Source organism: Oncorhynchus keta, unplaced genomic scaffold, assembly GCF_023373465.1.
Source record: "Oncorhynchus keta strain PuntledgeMale-10-30-2019 unplaced genomic scaffold, Oket_V2 Un_contig_1556_pilon_pilon, whole genome shotgun sequence".
Classification (NCBI taxonomy): Eukaryota; Metazoa; Chordata; class Actinopteri; order Salmoniformes; family Salmonidae; genus Oncorhynchus; species Oncorhynchus keta.
The window spans coordinates 180001-196731 of NW_026279390.1; the positions used below are offsets into that span (position 1 = coordinate 180001).

Consider the following 16731-nt stretch of genomic DNA (forward strand, 5'->3'; position numbering starts at 1 on the left):
CTAGTAGTAGTATTAGTATTAGTAGTAGCAGTAGTACAGTAGTACTAGTAGCAGTAATCGTAGTATTAGTATTAGTAGTAGCAGATGTACCGTAATAGTAGTAGTAGTAATAGTAATGGAGTAGTAGTATTAGTGGTTGTAGCAGTGGTAGTAGTCGTAGTAATACTACTATGACTACTACTCCAGTAATACAACTGCCAGTAGTAGTTTTAGTATTAGCAGTAGTACTGTAGTACTGTTGTTGTAGTAGTAGTATTTGTAGTAGTATTAGTAGTAGCAGTAGGACTGCAGTAGTAGTAGTAGCAGTAGTATTAGTAGTGGTAATACTGTAGTAGTAGTATTACTGCTACTACTACTACTATTAATACTACTACTACTACTCCATTACTACTACTACTACTACAGTCATTCTGCTACTACTAACACTACTACTACTATTACTACTACTTCAGTACTACTGGCAGTAGTATTAATGGAGTAGTAGCCATAGTAGTATTACTACGACTACTTCTACTGCTACTACTACTACTACTACTACTACTACTACTCCATTACCACTACTACTACTAATACTGCTACTACTACTAATACTACTACTACTTCTCCATTACTACTACTACTACTCCATTATTACTACGACTACTTCTACTGCTACTACTACTACTACTACTACTCCATTACTACTACTACTACTAATACTGCTACTACTACAAATACTACTACTACTACTCCATTACTACTACTACTACTACTACTGTACTACTGCTACTACTAATACTACTACTTATACTAATACTACTACTAGTACTCCATTATTACTACTACTACTACATCTACTACTGGTTCTACTACTCTATTACTACTTCTACAGTACTACTGGCCAGTCTTCTCTCACCTTCTCCTGCAGGCGTTCCATCATGGCTGCCAGGTGGGCCTCCCGGTTCTCCTTGATTTGCTCCATCTTCATGGTGAGCTTCTCCTCTGCCATTTTGCTGAAGTTGTTGTTCTCTTCCATGGCCTTGAGCAGCACATCCCTCTCATGCTCCCTCTTCTCTGCCAGGGCCCTCAGCACCTGGGCCTCCTGGGACTGGACCACAAAGAGACCATGGATGTCACCATAGAGTTGAAATCACTAGAATGGTCAAAGCACCTCAGACAATAGTAATTTAAAAAAAAGTTGTATTTTATTTTAATTGTACCCCCTTTTCTCCCCAATTTCGTGGTATCCAATTGTTAGTAATTACTATCTTGTCTCATCGCTACAACTCCTGTACGGGCTCGGGAGAGACAAAGGTCGAAAGCCATGCGTCCCTAGACCACTGCGCCACCCGGGAGGCCCAGACAATAGTAATTTGACTGGTACATTCAATATGGCCGCCGATCCATCCACCACGGAATATGAACTTGAATGGGACAGCTGTTCTGTTGATTCTAATTATATGTATATTAATGATTATATCAAAACGCAGGGCCCTGGGGTTGCCAACTCAAAGATCTAGAATTCTATACACTCTAAGGGAAAAAAGCTGCTATCAGACAGCCATCATTTTGGTTCCAGGTAGAACCATGGAACCAAAAAGGGTTCTACTAAGGGGACAGCCGAAGAACACTTTTGGGATCTTTTTTCTTAGAGTACCTACTGTTTTTATCATTCTAGTTCTATAGTTCTACTACTCACCCTCCTCCGGTCCTCAGCTGCCTCCAATTTCTTCTGGATGTCCTCTAGGGACACTTCCCTCTTGGGGGGCGAAGTGATGCTGTGGGCCGCATCTGACACCGGGGAGGGGGGCTTCAGAATCACCTCAAAGGCCTGGCCCGACGCCCGCTTGTTGATTGGCTTCACCTCCATGTCTGAAAACAAGTGAAAAGATGTATTATTTTTTTCTGTGGTCTGGTCTTCTGGGGTCTGGTCTTCTGGGGTCTGGTCTTCTGGGGTCTGGTCTTCTGGGGTCTGGTCTTCTGGTCTTCTGGGGTCTGGTCTTCTGGGGTCGGATCTTCTGGGGTCTGGCCTTCTGGGGTCTGGCCTTTGGGGTCTGGCCTTCTGGGGTCTGGTCTTCTGGGGTCTGGTCTTCTGGGGTCTGGTCTTCTGGGGTCGGATCTTCTGGGGTCTGGTCTTCTGGGGTCTGGTCTTCTGGGGTCTGGTCTTCTGGGGTCTGGTCTTCTGGGGTCTGGTCTTCTGGGGTCGGATCTTCTGGGGTCTGGTCTTCTGGGGTCTGGTCTTCTGGGGTCTGGTCTTCTGGGGTCTGGTCTTCTGGGGTCTGGTCTTCTGGGGTCTGGTCGGATCTTCTGGGTTTTGAGGTCTGGTCTTCTGGGGTCTGGTCTTCTGGGTTCTGTTCTTCTGGGTTCTGGTCTCCTGGGTTCTGGTCTTCTGGTCGTCTGGGGACTGGTCTTCTGGGGTCTGGTCTTCTGGAGTCTGGTCTTCTGTGTTCCGGGGTCTGGTCTTCTGGGTTCTGGTCTTCTGAGGTCTGGTCTTCTGGGGACTGGTCTTCTGGGGTCTGGTCTTCTGGAGTCTGGTCTTCTGTGTTCTGGGGTCTGGTCTTCTGGGTTCTGGTCTTCTGGGGTCGGATCTTCTGGGTTTTGAGGTCTGGTCTTCTGGGGTCTGGTCTTCTGGGTTCTGGTCTTCTGGGTTCTGGTCTCCTGGGTTCTGGTCTTCTGGTCTTCTGGGGACTGGTCTTCTGGGGTCTGGTCTTCTGGAGTCTGGTCTTCTGTCTGGTCTTCTGTGTTCCGGGGTCTGGTCTTCTGGGTTCTGGTCTTCTGAGGTCTGGTCTTCTGGGGACTGGTCTTATATTATTTTTACTCTTTTCTACATTGTAGAAGACATCAACATGATGAAATAACACATATGGAATCATGTAGTAACCAAAAAGTTTTCAATAAATCAAAATATATGTTATATTTAAGATTCTTCAAAGTAGACACCCTTTGCCTTTGAGGTTACCTGGAGGTGTGTTGGGTCATTGTCCTGTTGAAAAACCCTTGAACGAGTAGGTGTGTAAAACTTCTGACTGGTATTTTATATATATACAGTAAATATTTTATTTTTTAAAAATATTTTTTATATTAAAATCTTATTTTTCCTCTTTTTTATTTTTCTTATAGTTTCCTAAAACTCACGTGTTTTTGAAAATCTCACGTACGCTTCTATAACTCTCGTCCCCTCGGAACGAGCTCGGCCAAGACAATACTCAAAACAAATTGTGAGCCAGGGCAACAAACTGGCTGAACGCAAAACACAAAACGTATTACCTGCCCACCCTTGGGAGATAATCAGCAACCAAGCTGTCCTTACCACAGACATGTCGGATTTCAAGAGGAAACTCCTGCAATATCTGTAGTAACTTTCCTATCCTGATTGGTTCTTACCTCTCGTGTGACCTGGTTCTTACCTTCGAACTCACAGACGACCAGCTTGTTGCGTGCCTCTGGATAAAAGCAGGAGCAGATGAGGGAGAAAACAGACAGCTCCTTCATCTTCTCTTTGTATGCTGAGGGAATACAAACACACCAGACTGTTAACTACGTGGAGGAGTCCAAAATGGCCCCCTATTCCATATATAGTGCTTTGGCACCCTATTCCCTATATAGTGCTTTAGCACCCTATTCTCTATATAGTGCAAAAAGTAAAGCACTATAGGGAACAGGGTGCCATTTTTGAGTCAGACACTATAATGGCACCTATAGGAGATAACATTGTCATTATGCTGTTTATTGACTGTGGAATAAAGATCATTCATACAGGCTTGCTTCACACTGACAGTGTTAAAGCCTTGTCTGAGCCAGAGTGGCCCATAGAGAACTGTTACGGATACAGTTATCCTGTGTGTGTGTATCCTGTGTGTGTGTTTCTTTTCTCTCCTTCTCCCCTCACAGGTGAAAATCATCACTCCCCAATCAGTCAACAATCAATCATCAATCAGAAGACACACCTCCTCCTATTTCCTACCCTATCACAGTTCCTTCCCCATGGTTTTAAAAAAACATCATTTGTTTGTTCTAGAGCTCAATCTCTCTGTAAATGCCATGTCTGTAGGTCTCTGTGTTTCACTCTCGCTTTGTGTCTTAACCTCTCTTTTGTTTAAAGCACTTCATAGCACTTTGTCATCACCTGTGAGTATTGTTTTTGGTTATGGTGTTTGTTTGTTGCTGGTGGGAAAAGCGGGAAACCAAGACAAATCGCCCATGGGCATACACTACCCGTAGGTGAACTTTGTTAAATACACTAGTTAGAACTGGGCGGACCACCCACTGTATTTTTGGTTAGTTAGTTAGCTGTTGTTAAAGTAGGCTAGTCTAGCTTAGGGGTGTTTTTGTATACTTATTGTTTCTTTCCTTGGGTCCAGCTCAGCCCCTTTTCCTGCTCCCCCCATTACCGTGTGTTTATAAATAAAACCTGGAGTTTGACGGTAGATTTCTGTTGTCGTGGTTATTTCGTTCACACTTTTACTTTGTCACTAATAATTTGCATGAGTTATGTTACGGGTCTCATTACCATCCCCCCCTAGACTGTCGGGCCAAAAGGGATTCGTAACAAGAACATTCATACAGGCTTGCTTCACACTGACAGTGTTAAAGCCTTGTCTGAGCCAGAGTGGCCCATAGAGAACATTCATACAGGCTTGCTTCACACTGACAGTATAAAGCCTTGTCTGAGCCAGAGTGGCCCATAGAGAACATTCATACAGGCTTGCTTCACACTGACAGTATAAAGCCTTGTCTGAGCCAGAGTGGCCCATAGAGAACATTCATACAGGCTTCCTTCACAGTGACAGTATAAAGCCTTGTCTGAGCCAGAGTGGCCCATAGAGAACATTCATATAGGCTTCCTTCACAGTGACAGTATAAAGCCTTGTCTGAGCCAGAGTGGCCCATAGAGAACATTCATATAGGCTTCCTTCACAGTGACAGTATAAAGCCTTGTCTGAGCCAGAGTGGCCCATAGAGAACATTCATACAGGCTTGCTTCTCACTGACAGTATAAAGCCTTGTCTGAGCCAGAGTGGCCCATAGAGAACATTCAGTAGGCTTGCTTACAGTGACAGCCTAAAGCCTTCTGAGCCAGAGTGGCCCACTGAACATTCAGTATTAAAGACAGTGTTAGGTTGGAGCCTAGTGGGTACAGGTGGTTGGGGCGGCAGGTAGGTAGCCTAGTGGGTAGTGGTTGGGGCGGCAGGTAGGTAGCCTAGTGGGTAGTGGTTGGGGCGGCAGGTAGGTAGCCTAGTGGGTAGTGGTTGGGGCGGCAGGTAGGTAGCCTAGTGGGTAGTGGTTGGGGCGGCAGGTAGGTAGCCTAGTGGGTAGTGGTTGGGGCGGCAGGTAGGTAGCCTAGTGGGTAGTGGTTGGGGCGGCAGGTAGCCTCGTGGTTAGAGCATTGAGCTAGTAACCTGAAAGGTTGCTAGATCAAATCCCCAAGCTGACAAGGTATAAATCTGTGGTTCTGCCCCTGAACAAGGAAGTTAACCCACTGTTCCTAGGCCGTCATTGTAAATAAGAGTTTGTTCTTAACTGTCTTGCCTGGTTAAATCAAATAATAAAAAGCCTTGCCAGAGCAGCCCATAACTGATCATGATTTTCTGTTGAACTTGAGCTCTATTAATGAATTCTATCATGATCTGATAACAGTAAGCTAATGGGCATTAGCTAAAAGCTAGATGCTACTCTATCTTAATAGTGTTTAAATTGTCATTATTACGAGGAAGTCATCACTTCAATAGTGACAGAGGGATTTAGAAGAGACGGGCTCTGTCCAAATTCAAAATGGCACCCTTTGGATCAGGGCCCCATATGGCACAAAGTCTCTACCTCAACACCAAAATAAATACCTAGTGTATTACTATCACCCTACTGTATTAGGTTCTAGTAGCTCTGACTCCACTAAGGTACAGCGTCAGAGAGCGAGAGAGAGAGAGAGCTCTGTCCGAAGAAGACTGCAGATTGTCAATACTGATTAGCCAACTGCTGCAAAGGCCAGCAGCGTGTGGAGCGGCCCATTGCTGCAGGGCTGGCCACTATCCCAGCCTGCTGTCTGGCGGCCTGCTACACCTGCGTGCCATGGCCCACTGCTCAACACAGCCTGCTGTCTGGCGGCCTGCTACACCTGCGTGCCATGGCCCACTGCTCAACACAGCCTGCTGTCTGGCGGCCTGCTACACCTGCGTGCCATGGCCCACTGCTCAACACAGCCTGCTGTCTGGTGGCCTGCTACACCTGCGTGCCATGGCCCACTGCTCAACACAGCCTGCTGTCTGGCGGCCTGCTACACCTGCGTGCCATGGCCCACTGCTCAACACAGCCTGCTGTCTGGCGGCCTGCTACACCTGCGTGCCATGGCCCACTGCTCAACACAGCCTTCTGTCTGGCGGCCTGCTACACCTGCGTGCCATGGCCCACTGCTCAACACAGCCTGCTGTCTGGCGGCCTGCTACACCTGCGTGCCATGGCCCACTGCTCAACACAGCCTGCTGTCTGGCGGCCTGCTACACCTGCGTGCCATGGCCCACTGCTCAACACAGCCTGCTGTCTGGCGGCCTGCTACACCTGCGTGCCATGGCCCACTGCTCAACACAGCCTGCTGTCTGGCGGCCTGCTACACCTGCGTGCCATGGCCCACTGCTCAACACAGCCTGCTGTCTGGCGGCCTGCTACACCTGCGTGCCATGGCCCACTGCTCAACACAGCCTGCTGTCTGGCGGCCTGCTACACCTGCGTGCCATGGCCCACTGCTCAACACAGCCTGCTGTCTGGCGGCCTGCTACACCTGCGTGCCATGGCCCACTGCTCAACACAGCCTGCTGTCTGGCGGCCTGCTACACCTGCGTGCCATGGCCCACTGCTCAACACAGCCTGCTGTCTGGCGGCCTGCTACACCTGCGTGCCATGGCCCACTGCTCAACACAGCCTGCTGTCTGGCGGCCTGCTACACCTGCGTGCCATGGCCCACTGCTCAACACAGCCTGCTGTCTGGCGGCCTGCTACACCTGCGTGCCATGGCCCACTGCTCAACACAGCCTGCTGTCTGGCGGCCTGCGTGCCATGGCCCACTGCTCAACACACCTGCGCCTGCCATGCGTGCCATGGCTCACTGCTCAACACAGCCTTCTGTCTGGCGGCCTGCTACACCTGCGTGCCATGGCCCACTGCTCAACACAGCCTGCTGTCTGGCGGCCTGCTACACCTGCGTGCCATGGCCCACTGCTCAACACAGCCTGCTGTCTGGCGGCCTGCTACACCTGCGTGCCATGGCCCACTGCTCAACACAGCCTGCTGTCTGGCGGCCTGCTACACCTGCGTGCCATGGCCCACTGCTCAACACAGCCTGCTGTCTGGCGGCCTGCTACACCTGCGTGCCATGGCCCACTGCTCAACACAGCCTGCTGTCTGGCGGCCTGCTACACCTGCGTGCCATGGCCCACTGCTCAACACAGCCTGCTGTCACATGTCATCAGAATCACTAAGATCCTATGGAACTGCATGGATCCATTTCCATTCCATGATAGAATATAGAGGCCCTACTGAACATAGAATACATTCCGCCACTATGGAAAAGACCAGGAGCAAATATGTCTCGGTAAAACAGAGATCAGAGAACAGGAAGTAGGCCTATGCCTTTTAAGAGTTGGCTAATTCTATTGTCAGACTAGACAGAAAAGAGAATCAACTCTTTTGGATAATCAATCACTTTTACAGATCCACAAAGAAACAATTCAGAAAAATGTCAAACAAGAAATAAAGCAACAAATAGTTTTCTCTCCCCCTTCATTGTGTAGAATCCTCCACTAAAACAAAATACTATAGGCTTCATTGTTTGGCATATCATGGCTGATATTGATGACAAGGCCCTTATTCATTTATACTTTTTGTTTAATATATTAAATGTAACCCACATTTACTGTAATATAAAACACACAAAACTGCCAAATGATCCGAAATACATATCAGCCAAATGACGGTAACAAATACATGACTAACTATTGTAGCCCAACAAATGAACCACTGAATTCAATGCATTGTCAGCACGCCCCTTTCATTCACCTAAAATTGATTCTCTATCATATTCGAGCTCAAACAAGCGATATAACCGTTATATGAGTATACTCATAAAAGTACATAAATGAAAAAATAAATGATATCTCAGCCTGTCAAGCTGAGTTGAAATGGTAGTCAGACCGGCGTATTGGGTGGGGTCTCTCTGCATTATGCTTCTACTAGAGCCGCCGCCGTATCACCAGCAGTAGGTGCAGCGTTGTAAATAAAACCGCTATAAATAAGAAAAAAACAGTCGCGCCAACATATTAACCAAAATAAATCTTACACTTGATATAAAATCATAACATTCATAAAATGTCCAATCTAGAAGAGCAGTTTTTGGCTGCCGTCCCTACAGGCCCATATACTGTAATAAAATAATGAGGACGATGCAGGTGTCCGCGCAGATCTCAGCCTCCATCCCTATAACAAACTCTAACAATAATCCATGCTGAAAAATCTTACTCGCATCCTTACCAATTGCAGTTTTGGCCATGGCTGTCTGCGGGTGTTTTGCGGCTATGGTCTGAAGGGCGAAAATATTGTTTAAGGCACTGTGTCAGCGAAAAAGACTAGACCGGGGGCTGAGATCAGGATGAGAGGTGCGGAGCGAGCTGGAAGATGGGAGCGGTTGAATTATGAGCGTCTCTGCGCATGAGCAGATTGCTTGGCCACCCTCCGTCCTTTGACGCGCATCTCTCGTCGAGATCAGATATTCCATCCACAGCAATAGAATAGGCCTAGTGGTACCGTAGGAATAGCCTACAGTAAAAATGTTACAGAGGTACATTTTGAGGAAAAACGAATAAAGTATTCTATTTGAAATGTTTAAATACTTACAAATACACATCATAACCAAAAGTGTGCTGACACCTGCTCATTGAACATCTCATTCCAAAATCATGGACATTAATATGGAGTTGGTCCCCCCTTGCTGCAATAACAGCCTCCACTCTTCTGGGAAGACTTTCCACTAGATGTTGGAACATTGCTGTGGGGTCTTGCTTCCATTTAGCCACAAGGGCATTAGTGAGGTTGTGCATTACACATGGTGATCTTAGGCTTGTGCGGCTGCTCGGCCATGGAAACCCATTTCATGAAGCTCCCGACGAACAGTTCTTGTCCTGATTGTGCTTCCAGAGGCAGTTTTGAATTCGGTAGTGAGTGTTGCAACCAAGGACAGAGAATGTTTACGCTCCACGTGCTTCAGCACTTGGCGGTCCCGTTCATGCGCTCATGTGTCCTACCACTTTGCGGCTGAGCCGTTGTTGCTTCTAGACGTTTCCAATTCACAATAACAGCACTTACTGAACAGTTGACCAGGCTAGCTCGATCAGGGCAACAATTTGACAAACTGACTTGCTAGAAAGGTGGCATCTTATGACGGTGCCACATTTGAAAGTCACTGAGCTCTTCAGTAAGGCCATTCTACAGCCAATGTTTGTCTATGGAGATTGCATGGCGGTGTGCTCGATTTTATACACCTGTCAGCAACAGGTGTGGCTGAAATAGCCAAATCCACTAATTTGATGGGCTGTCCACATACTTTTGTATATATAGTGTATATTACAGTATATAAACCTATGGAACGCATTCATGACCTAAACATATTCACAGGTCCCACTTGAACGCGCCCCTAGCTCACGTATGCTATAGGCTACCAGACCTTGTGAATGGCTTCAGACACAGCCAAAAAGGGGAAACATGGAGCATCATCACAATGTTGGTATAGAGAATTAGTGCATTTATCAATGAGACAAGGCAATGCTGCTAGGCGCAAGAGTCAATCAACTGAAATATGCATGACAGAAAATCCAAGGCCTGCCCGACACTGTGGGCCAGTTTCCCGGACACAGATAGTCCTGGACTATAAAGATAGTTTCCATGGAGAGTCTACACTGATCTTGCTTTTACATCCAGGTCCAGGTTTAATCTGTGTCCAGGAAACCTCCCGTACAGGGACAGCTTCTGTATCTGTACTTACTAAGGATCCCCATTAGCTGCTTCCTAAGGTTGATGACATAAACCCATTTGAATCACACTGAAATATTTACAGTATTTGTGGTTTTATTACTCATTAGGTGACATTAGAAGCGCTCAGTTACATATTTTCTCAGTAACAGGACGACACGTTGAATGTATGATTATGGTTTCAGGGCAACATTTGATAGTACATTACAATGCAGTGTTGATAAGTCTTCAAAGTAGCTAAAGAGGTGCAGAGAAGTCTTATCTTTAATATTCATAATTTGCTCGTTACCATAGCTACAGCATATAAAACTAAAATATACATACTGGTGAATTAAAACAAAATATTTCATCTTAAAGGCTTGGGGTTAAAAAAAAACGTTTTAAAAAACAAACTGTGTTTAATATATTTTCTAATGTTACACAAAGCAACAACTTATGGAACAAGCTACTTTACTTTGCTCAGCATTGGTTTATTTGGTATAAAAACAGAGGTAGTGTCAGGTAAGAGGTGTGTTTGATGTTTCTCATGATTACTATACTAATTTGGTTACACTTAGCTACAATCCAGAAACAATAGATATGATAGATATAGATATATATATATATTGGCTTCTATACGGTCAATGATTGCTATTGAGAATGATTGCGAAAATCCATAGTGAAAGCAGCCAGGCTATATGGAATGAATGACTGTGAATCAGTGCTGCCCTAAATTACACTTACACCGAGTATACAAAACATTAAGCTTCAGCTATGATCCCTTATTGATGTCACATGTTAAATCCACTTCAATCAGTGTAGATGAAGTGGAAGAGACGGGTTAAAGAAGGGTTTTTAAGCCTTGTGACAATTGAGACATGGATTGTCTATGTGTGCCATTCAGATGGTGAAAGGGCAAGACAAACGTGCCTTTGAATGGGTTATGTAGTCGGTGCCTGGAGCAACGTTTTTTTGTCAAGAACTGAGGCTGAGGTTTGGAGCATCTTCTTGATCAGGTGACCGACCAGTATCTGAGGACGTTGTTGGTAGCTGTGGAGAACTTCATGAGAGCTGATCAGCTGGTCACCTTTCTGACGGTCCAATAGCGTCACACACACCACGGCCGCTTCAGAGGGACACAGTGACAGAGGACAGAGATGGATTATTTACTAGTCCTGAGTGCCAGTCTGCTACAGTATCATGCCAACTCCTCGAACATGAGACAGGGAGTTGGCACGACAACACAAACAGATCAAGGACCAGCCTATTTATTTACCAGCAACACAATACAGAACTTTGATCCTACCAAAAGGTTCAACATTAGGACCTTCAAGGGAATGAATATGATGTAAAAACACATATATTTAATACATCTATTCAAATACATATGCATCTTTATTTCATCTTTAACGCATATAAAGTCAAAGGTTTTGTTTCTTTATTTAAAAAAAAGCTTTATGTCTGCGAACAACACTGCTAATACGGCTGGTACTGTCATCATGGAGAGCTACAACTACACCCGTGGGGTACCTTTCAGACCGCTGAGTTTACACATGGCAGCGAACACGGAAGACTCCATCTCGATGTTCCGAACCCCAGACTCATAGGCCTTGGTCAGGTAGTCCTGTTTATCCTTCTCTGTGTAGGAGCAGAAGGCCCCATCCAGACGCGCTTGTCCTGGACACACAAAATACCAGCTAGATACACACAGTAACTCTAGTAGGGCACATCCATATAACCTGAGTACCAGTCTGTTTGTGCCATCATGCCAACTCACTCACTGTCATGCCTAACATGTTGGGCTTTACAATGACAGCAATGGAGTTGACAGGGGCACAGACAGATCAGGTATCAAGTTAACACAGCATAACATTTAAAAAAAGACAGATTCGGAGACAACAAGCAGAAAAGGGAAGTAGCGTATAATAATATTATTATATTATTATTATTATTATTATTATTATTATTATTATTATTATTAGCGTATAATAACCGACACCTTCATAGAAATCCATTGTGCACATAGTGTTTCCGATGACCGTCTCAAATTGACCCAGGTCCTTGCTACACTGGAGCAGCTCTTCAGCCAGACCTTGGTCCAGGTCCGTGCTGCGTACCACAGTATTCCCCAGGATGACCTGCTCCAACCTGGGCAGGAAGGTGGCGTCTACTGACTGCTTGGTGACAACAACCGTGCCAGGCTCAAGGCCTGGAGAGAGAAAGGGGAACAGAGTGGATAGACAATGTACAGCAAATATGGCTTGTTTATAGGCCTGTGTTCCAAATGGCACCCTATTCCCTATAAAGTACACTACTTTTGGGCCATACTTTTGGGCTCCCGAGTGGCACAGCGGTCTAAGGCACTGCATCTCAGTGCAAGCGGCATCCCTGCAATCCCTGGTTTGAATCCAGGCTGCATCATATCTGGCTGTGATTGGGAGTCCCATAGGGCCGTGATTGGGAGTCCCATAGGGCCGTGATTGGGAGTCCCATAGGGCCGTGATTGGGAGTCCCATAGGGCCGTGATTGGGAGTCCCATAGGGCCGTGATTGGGAGTCCCATAGGGCCGTGATTGGGAGTCCCATAGGGCCGTGATTGGGAGTCCCATAGGGCCGTGATTGGGAGTCCCATAGGGCCGTGATTGGGAGTCCCATAGGGCCGTGATTGGGAGTCCCATAGGGCCGTGATTGGGAGTCCCATAGGGCCGTGATTGGGAGTCCCATAGGGCCATGACTGGGAGTCCCATAGGGCTGTGATTGGGAGGCCCATAGGGCCGTGATTGGGAGTCCCATAGGGCCGTGATTGGGAGTCCCATAGGGCCATGACTGGGAGTCCCATAGGGCCGTGATTGGGAGTCCCATAGGGCCGTGATTGGGAGTCCCATAGGGCCGTGATTGGGAGTCCCATAGGGCCGTGATTGGGAGTCCCATAGGGCCGTGATTGGGAGTCCCATAGGGCCGTGATTGGGAGTCCCATAGGGCCGTGACTGGGAGTCTGATTGAGGGATTGATTGATTGGGAGTCCCATAGGGCCGTGATTGGGAGTCCCATAGGGCCGTGATTGGGAGGCCCACAGGGCCGTGATTGGGAGGCCCACAGGGCCGTGATTGGGAGTCCCACAGGGCCGTGATTGGGAGTCCCATAGGGCCGTGATTGGGAGTCCCATAGGGCCGTGATTGGGAGTCCCATAGGGCCGTGATTGGGAGGCCCATAGGGCCGTGATTGGGAGGCCCATAGGGCCGTGATTGTAAATAAGAATTTGTTCTTAACTGACTTGCCTGGTTAAAGGTTAAATAAAAATATATACATATATAGGGAATAGGGTGCCGTTTGGAACACATATTTAGATTAATCAAAGGACTTTAATTGATTGATTGATTGATTGATTGATTGATTGAAACACCCCATATTAGCGTTATTACTAGTTTGACTACAGTGGGATTCAGATGTGTTGTGGTTAATCAGAAAGGAATTAAATCATATCCAAAGCACATGAGAAGTACAACCAGACAGAAAACGTCTAAACAAACTCTCTAGGCCCACCTAATCCACCGGAGGTCCCAATGCGAAAGATGGTAACATCAGTGCAGCGAGCATGGTAGAGGAGCTTGATGAGCTCGTGTAACATGATGGCGATGGAGGGGATACCCATGCCATGCTGAAAAACAAAGAGAGAGAGAGAGAGACACGTGATGTCATAGATGTAGCACATTCCACCACCACAGTCTCACGTCAGACAGCGTGGCGACCTCGTCTGCACTAGTTCATGGCAACGCGGTTGAGTTAGAAGGACGACACTGATGAAGCCACTCAATTCAGTCTGTTCGGCAGAACACACTGCTACACTAACATGTTCATTTATTTTACAAATAAATCTTTTCTATTACTTTATATTACCTTTCAAACCCAGGACATGGATTACAATTCCACCCAAAGGTGCAACATTGTGAGTGCGTCCCAAATTGCAGCATATTACCTAGTGACGGCCTTTGTCCAGAGCCCTTGTCCAAAGTAGTTTAATATAGAGTACCATTTGAGATGCAACCTGTGTTAAACCTACTAACATCTAGTGACTCTATAATAAACTACAAGTGATTGAAACCTGTGTTAAACCTACTAACATCTAGTGACTCTATAATAAACTACAAGTGATTGAAACCTGTGTTAAACCTACTAACATCTAGTGACTCTATAATAAAGCAGAAGTGATTGAAACCAGTGTTAAACCTACTAACATCTAGTGACTCTATAATAAACTACAAGTGATTGAAACCTGTGTTAAACCTACTAACATCTAGTGACTCTATAATAAAGCAGAAGTGATTGAAACCAGTGTTAAACCTACTAACATCTAGTGACTCTATAATAAAGCAGAAGTGATTGAAACCAGTGTTAAACCTACTAACATCTAGTGACCCTATAATAAAGCAGAAGTGATTGAAACCAGTGTTAAACCTACTAACATCTAGTGACTCTATAATAAAGCAGAAGTGATTGAAACCAGTGTTAAACCGACTAACATCTAGTGACCCTATAATAAAGCAGAAGTGATTGAAACCAGTGTTAAACCGACTAACATCGAGTGACCCTATAGTAAAGCAGAAGTGATTGAAATGGCTAGTGGTATTGTATTTCTTCACTTACGCTGACGGACAGCACGGGGCCAATCTTGTACATGGCATAGCGGTCAGTTCCTGCACAGATGTTGGGGTACTCAGCCTTGGGGTCCTCCAGACTCAGCTCTCCAGCAATGTACTCTATGAAGGACTTCATTCTCCAGGGACTGCCCCCAACACACACAAACTGAGACATGAACATAAGAGCAGACGACGTAAATGTTAACGTCCTGGGAAGGAATACAAAACATCAATAGAAATACAGGACTGCTTTCCTGAACACAGATTATTCCTACTCTAATTTTTATTTTATTTAACCGTTATTTAACTGGGCAGGTCTGTTAAGAACAAATTATTATTTAGAATGACGGCCTACCAAAAGGCAAAAGGCCTCCAGCGGGAAATGGGGCTTGGATTAAAAATTAAAATATAGGACAAAACACACATCACGACAAGAGAGACACTACATAAGGAGAAATCTAAGACAACAACATAGCAAGGCAGCAACACATGACAACACAGCATGGTAGCAACACAACATGACAACAACATGACAACAACATGGTAACAACATGGTAGCAGCACAAAACATGGTTCAAACAATTATTGAGCACAGACAACAGCACAAAGGACAAGAAGGTAGAGACAACAATACAATAAACCTAGTCCTGGATTAAAACACATGGTCTTTGGTGAACGTCCATTGAAAGGGTTTTTTAGTCCAGAACTAAACTTAATCTGTATCTGGTAAACCAGCCCAATGTGTGAGGAATACAGAAAAGCTGACCTTATTGAATCAGGAAATAAGATGTTATGAATGTCCATTTACTGACGCAATCTAGCTAGTAGCCTAATGAATCAATCAGTAATCTTACTTTGACATCGCCAAACATGGCAGGCAGGTTGTGTGTGGAGGTCCCCAGGTTAAAGTGGTAGAGAATGTCATCTTTCATCCCATCCAGGTGGGGGTTATGCACATAGACAGTACTTTCACTAAGAAAATCAATCATACAAGGACATTTAGGGAAGACCAGTCTATTATTTGACGACCTCCTAAACTTCTGGGTCCGTGTTCATGAAGCATATTTGGTTTTGGTTTCGACATGTTCAACATTGTCTTCGTGTTACTGTTTGTCAATAGGATATAATCGCCTGGTTGTGAGTCATTTTCCTTTATCCTTGTAGGGTGTAATGTAATGCTCAATGATACGTGCTTCTGTGCAGGAAGTCCATTTCTCTGGATGACACACCTCTCTGCCGTTTCCTGGTTTTACGGATTAACTCAAATATAGTCCACTGATTAAAGGGAGTGGTCAGCCTACTGTCAAAAGTCAATGTAAAATGTACAGTACAAAAGTCAATGTAAAATTGACAGTACAAAAGTAAAAGCTTTATCCGGGTGTTATTTGTCATGTTGACGTTGAATTCATTTAATTTTCAGACGACAACACGAATCAAATCACTTTGATGATATAGTTATAGACAATGACGTGATCCAACCATTACTTATTAGATGTTACTGTACCTCTCGCACAATGTCTCATTCTTTTCATCACTGAAACCTGGTCCTGGTGCCATATTCCTGGAAAAAACGTAAGAAGCACAAACCACCGGAGCAAACACATGAAATTAACTTGATTTACAAATGTTGGATTTGTCAAATTCAGACATAGATATCGTCACTGCTGGTCCAGTTAGTGATACGAACATCGGTTTCTGCGAGGATGTGATGTATCCCATATTGTAGTCTGTAGGCTAACATCGACTACTACCAAAAATATGCCGGCTGGTATGTCAGAGAAACAGCGATTGAATATGTAGATTACCTGTAGCAGGTGGATGATTCGCATATGCACGATGCTGCGTCCCGTTTCCTAAATATCTATCTGCAATGTAGTACATGTATAAGATGCATTAATTGAAAGCTGTGCTAAGGAACTTGTCACTGACGTTGGGTTGTCACTAGTTATCACAGCCACAAAGTCAAAATTGTGTAGATCTTAAATTAAAACTTCATGAAAACTACAATTTGTTTTTGGTCTTAATTAAAATTTGAGGCATGAAAAGGTTAGCAGTGCTGCTTTGGGTTTAACATCTGATTTTAAGAAGATAAATTGTAGAAATAGGCGGGGTTTAGCCATAATTAT

General features: G+C 45.2%; 2 protein-coding genes and 1 long non-coding RNA gene across 4 annotated transcripts in view; all 3 read right to left on the bottom strand.

Annotated features, from left to right (window-relative positions):
* Positions 1-8664, bottom strand: part of stmn2a (stathmin 2a) — a 14853-nt gene extending 6189 nt beyond the window's left edge. Inside the window, exons 1-4 of the mRNA XM_052502384.1 lie at positions 8497-8664; positions 3387-3485; positions 1679-1851; positions 896-1087 (exon numbers count right to left, since the gene is read on the bottom strand). Of these exons, the coding sequence (XP_052358344.1) occupies positions 896-1087; positions 1679-1851; positions 3387-3485; positions 8497-8515 (483 nt within the window). The 5' untranslated portion in view covers positions 8516-8664. The remainder of the gene's footprint in view (positions 1-895; positions 1088-1678; positions 1852-3386; positions 3486-8496) is intronic.
* A 1402-nt stretch (positions 8665-10066) lies between these two features.
* Positions 10067-16657, bottom strand: upp1 (uridine phosphorylase 1). 2 transcript variants are annotated; one of them, XM_052502385.1, is made up of 8 exons: positions 16411-16657; positions 16110-16166; positions 15460-15577; positions 14613-14771; positions 13512-13626; positions 11969-12178; positions 11500-11646; positions 10067-11095 (listed from the first exon to the last, which is right to left on the bottom strand). In XM_052502385.1, the coding sequence occupies exons 2-8, from the start codon at positions 16160-16162 to the stop codon at positions 10911-10913; spliced, it is 987 nt and encodes a 328-aa protein (XP_052358345.1). In that variant the 5' UTR covers positions 16163-16166; positions 16411-16657; the 3' UTR covers positions 10067-10910. The 2 variants fall into 2 exon arrangements, with proteins under 2 accessions (XP_052358345.1, XP_052358346.1); XM_052502386.1 differs by lacking the exon at positions 15460-15577 and having other exon boundaries at positions 16411-16656.
* Positions 13644-14596, bottom strand: LOC127919037 (uncharacterized). Its single transcript, XR_008101695.1, has 3 exons — positions 14253-14596; positions 14071-14195; positions 13644-14013 (listed from the first exon to the last, which is right to left on the bottom strand). It is a non-coding gene; the product is annotated as an uncharacterized LOC127919037 (long non-coding RNA).
* Positions 16658-16731: the final 74 nt, after the last annotated feature.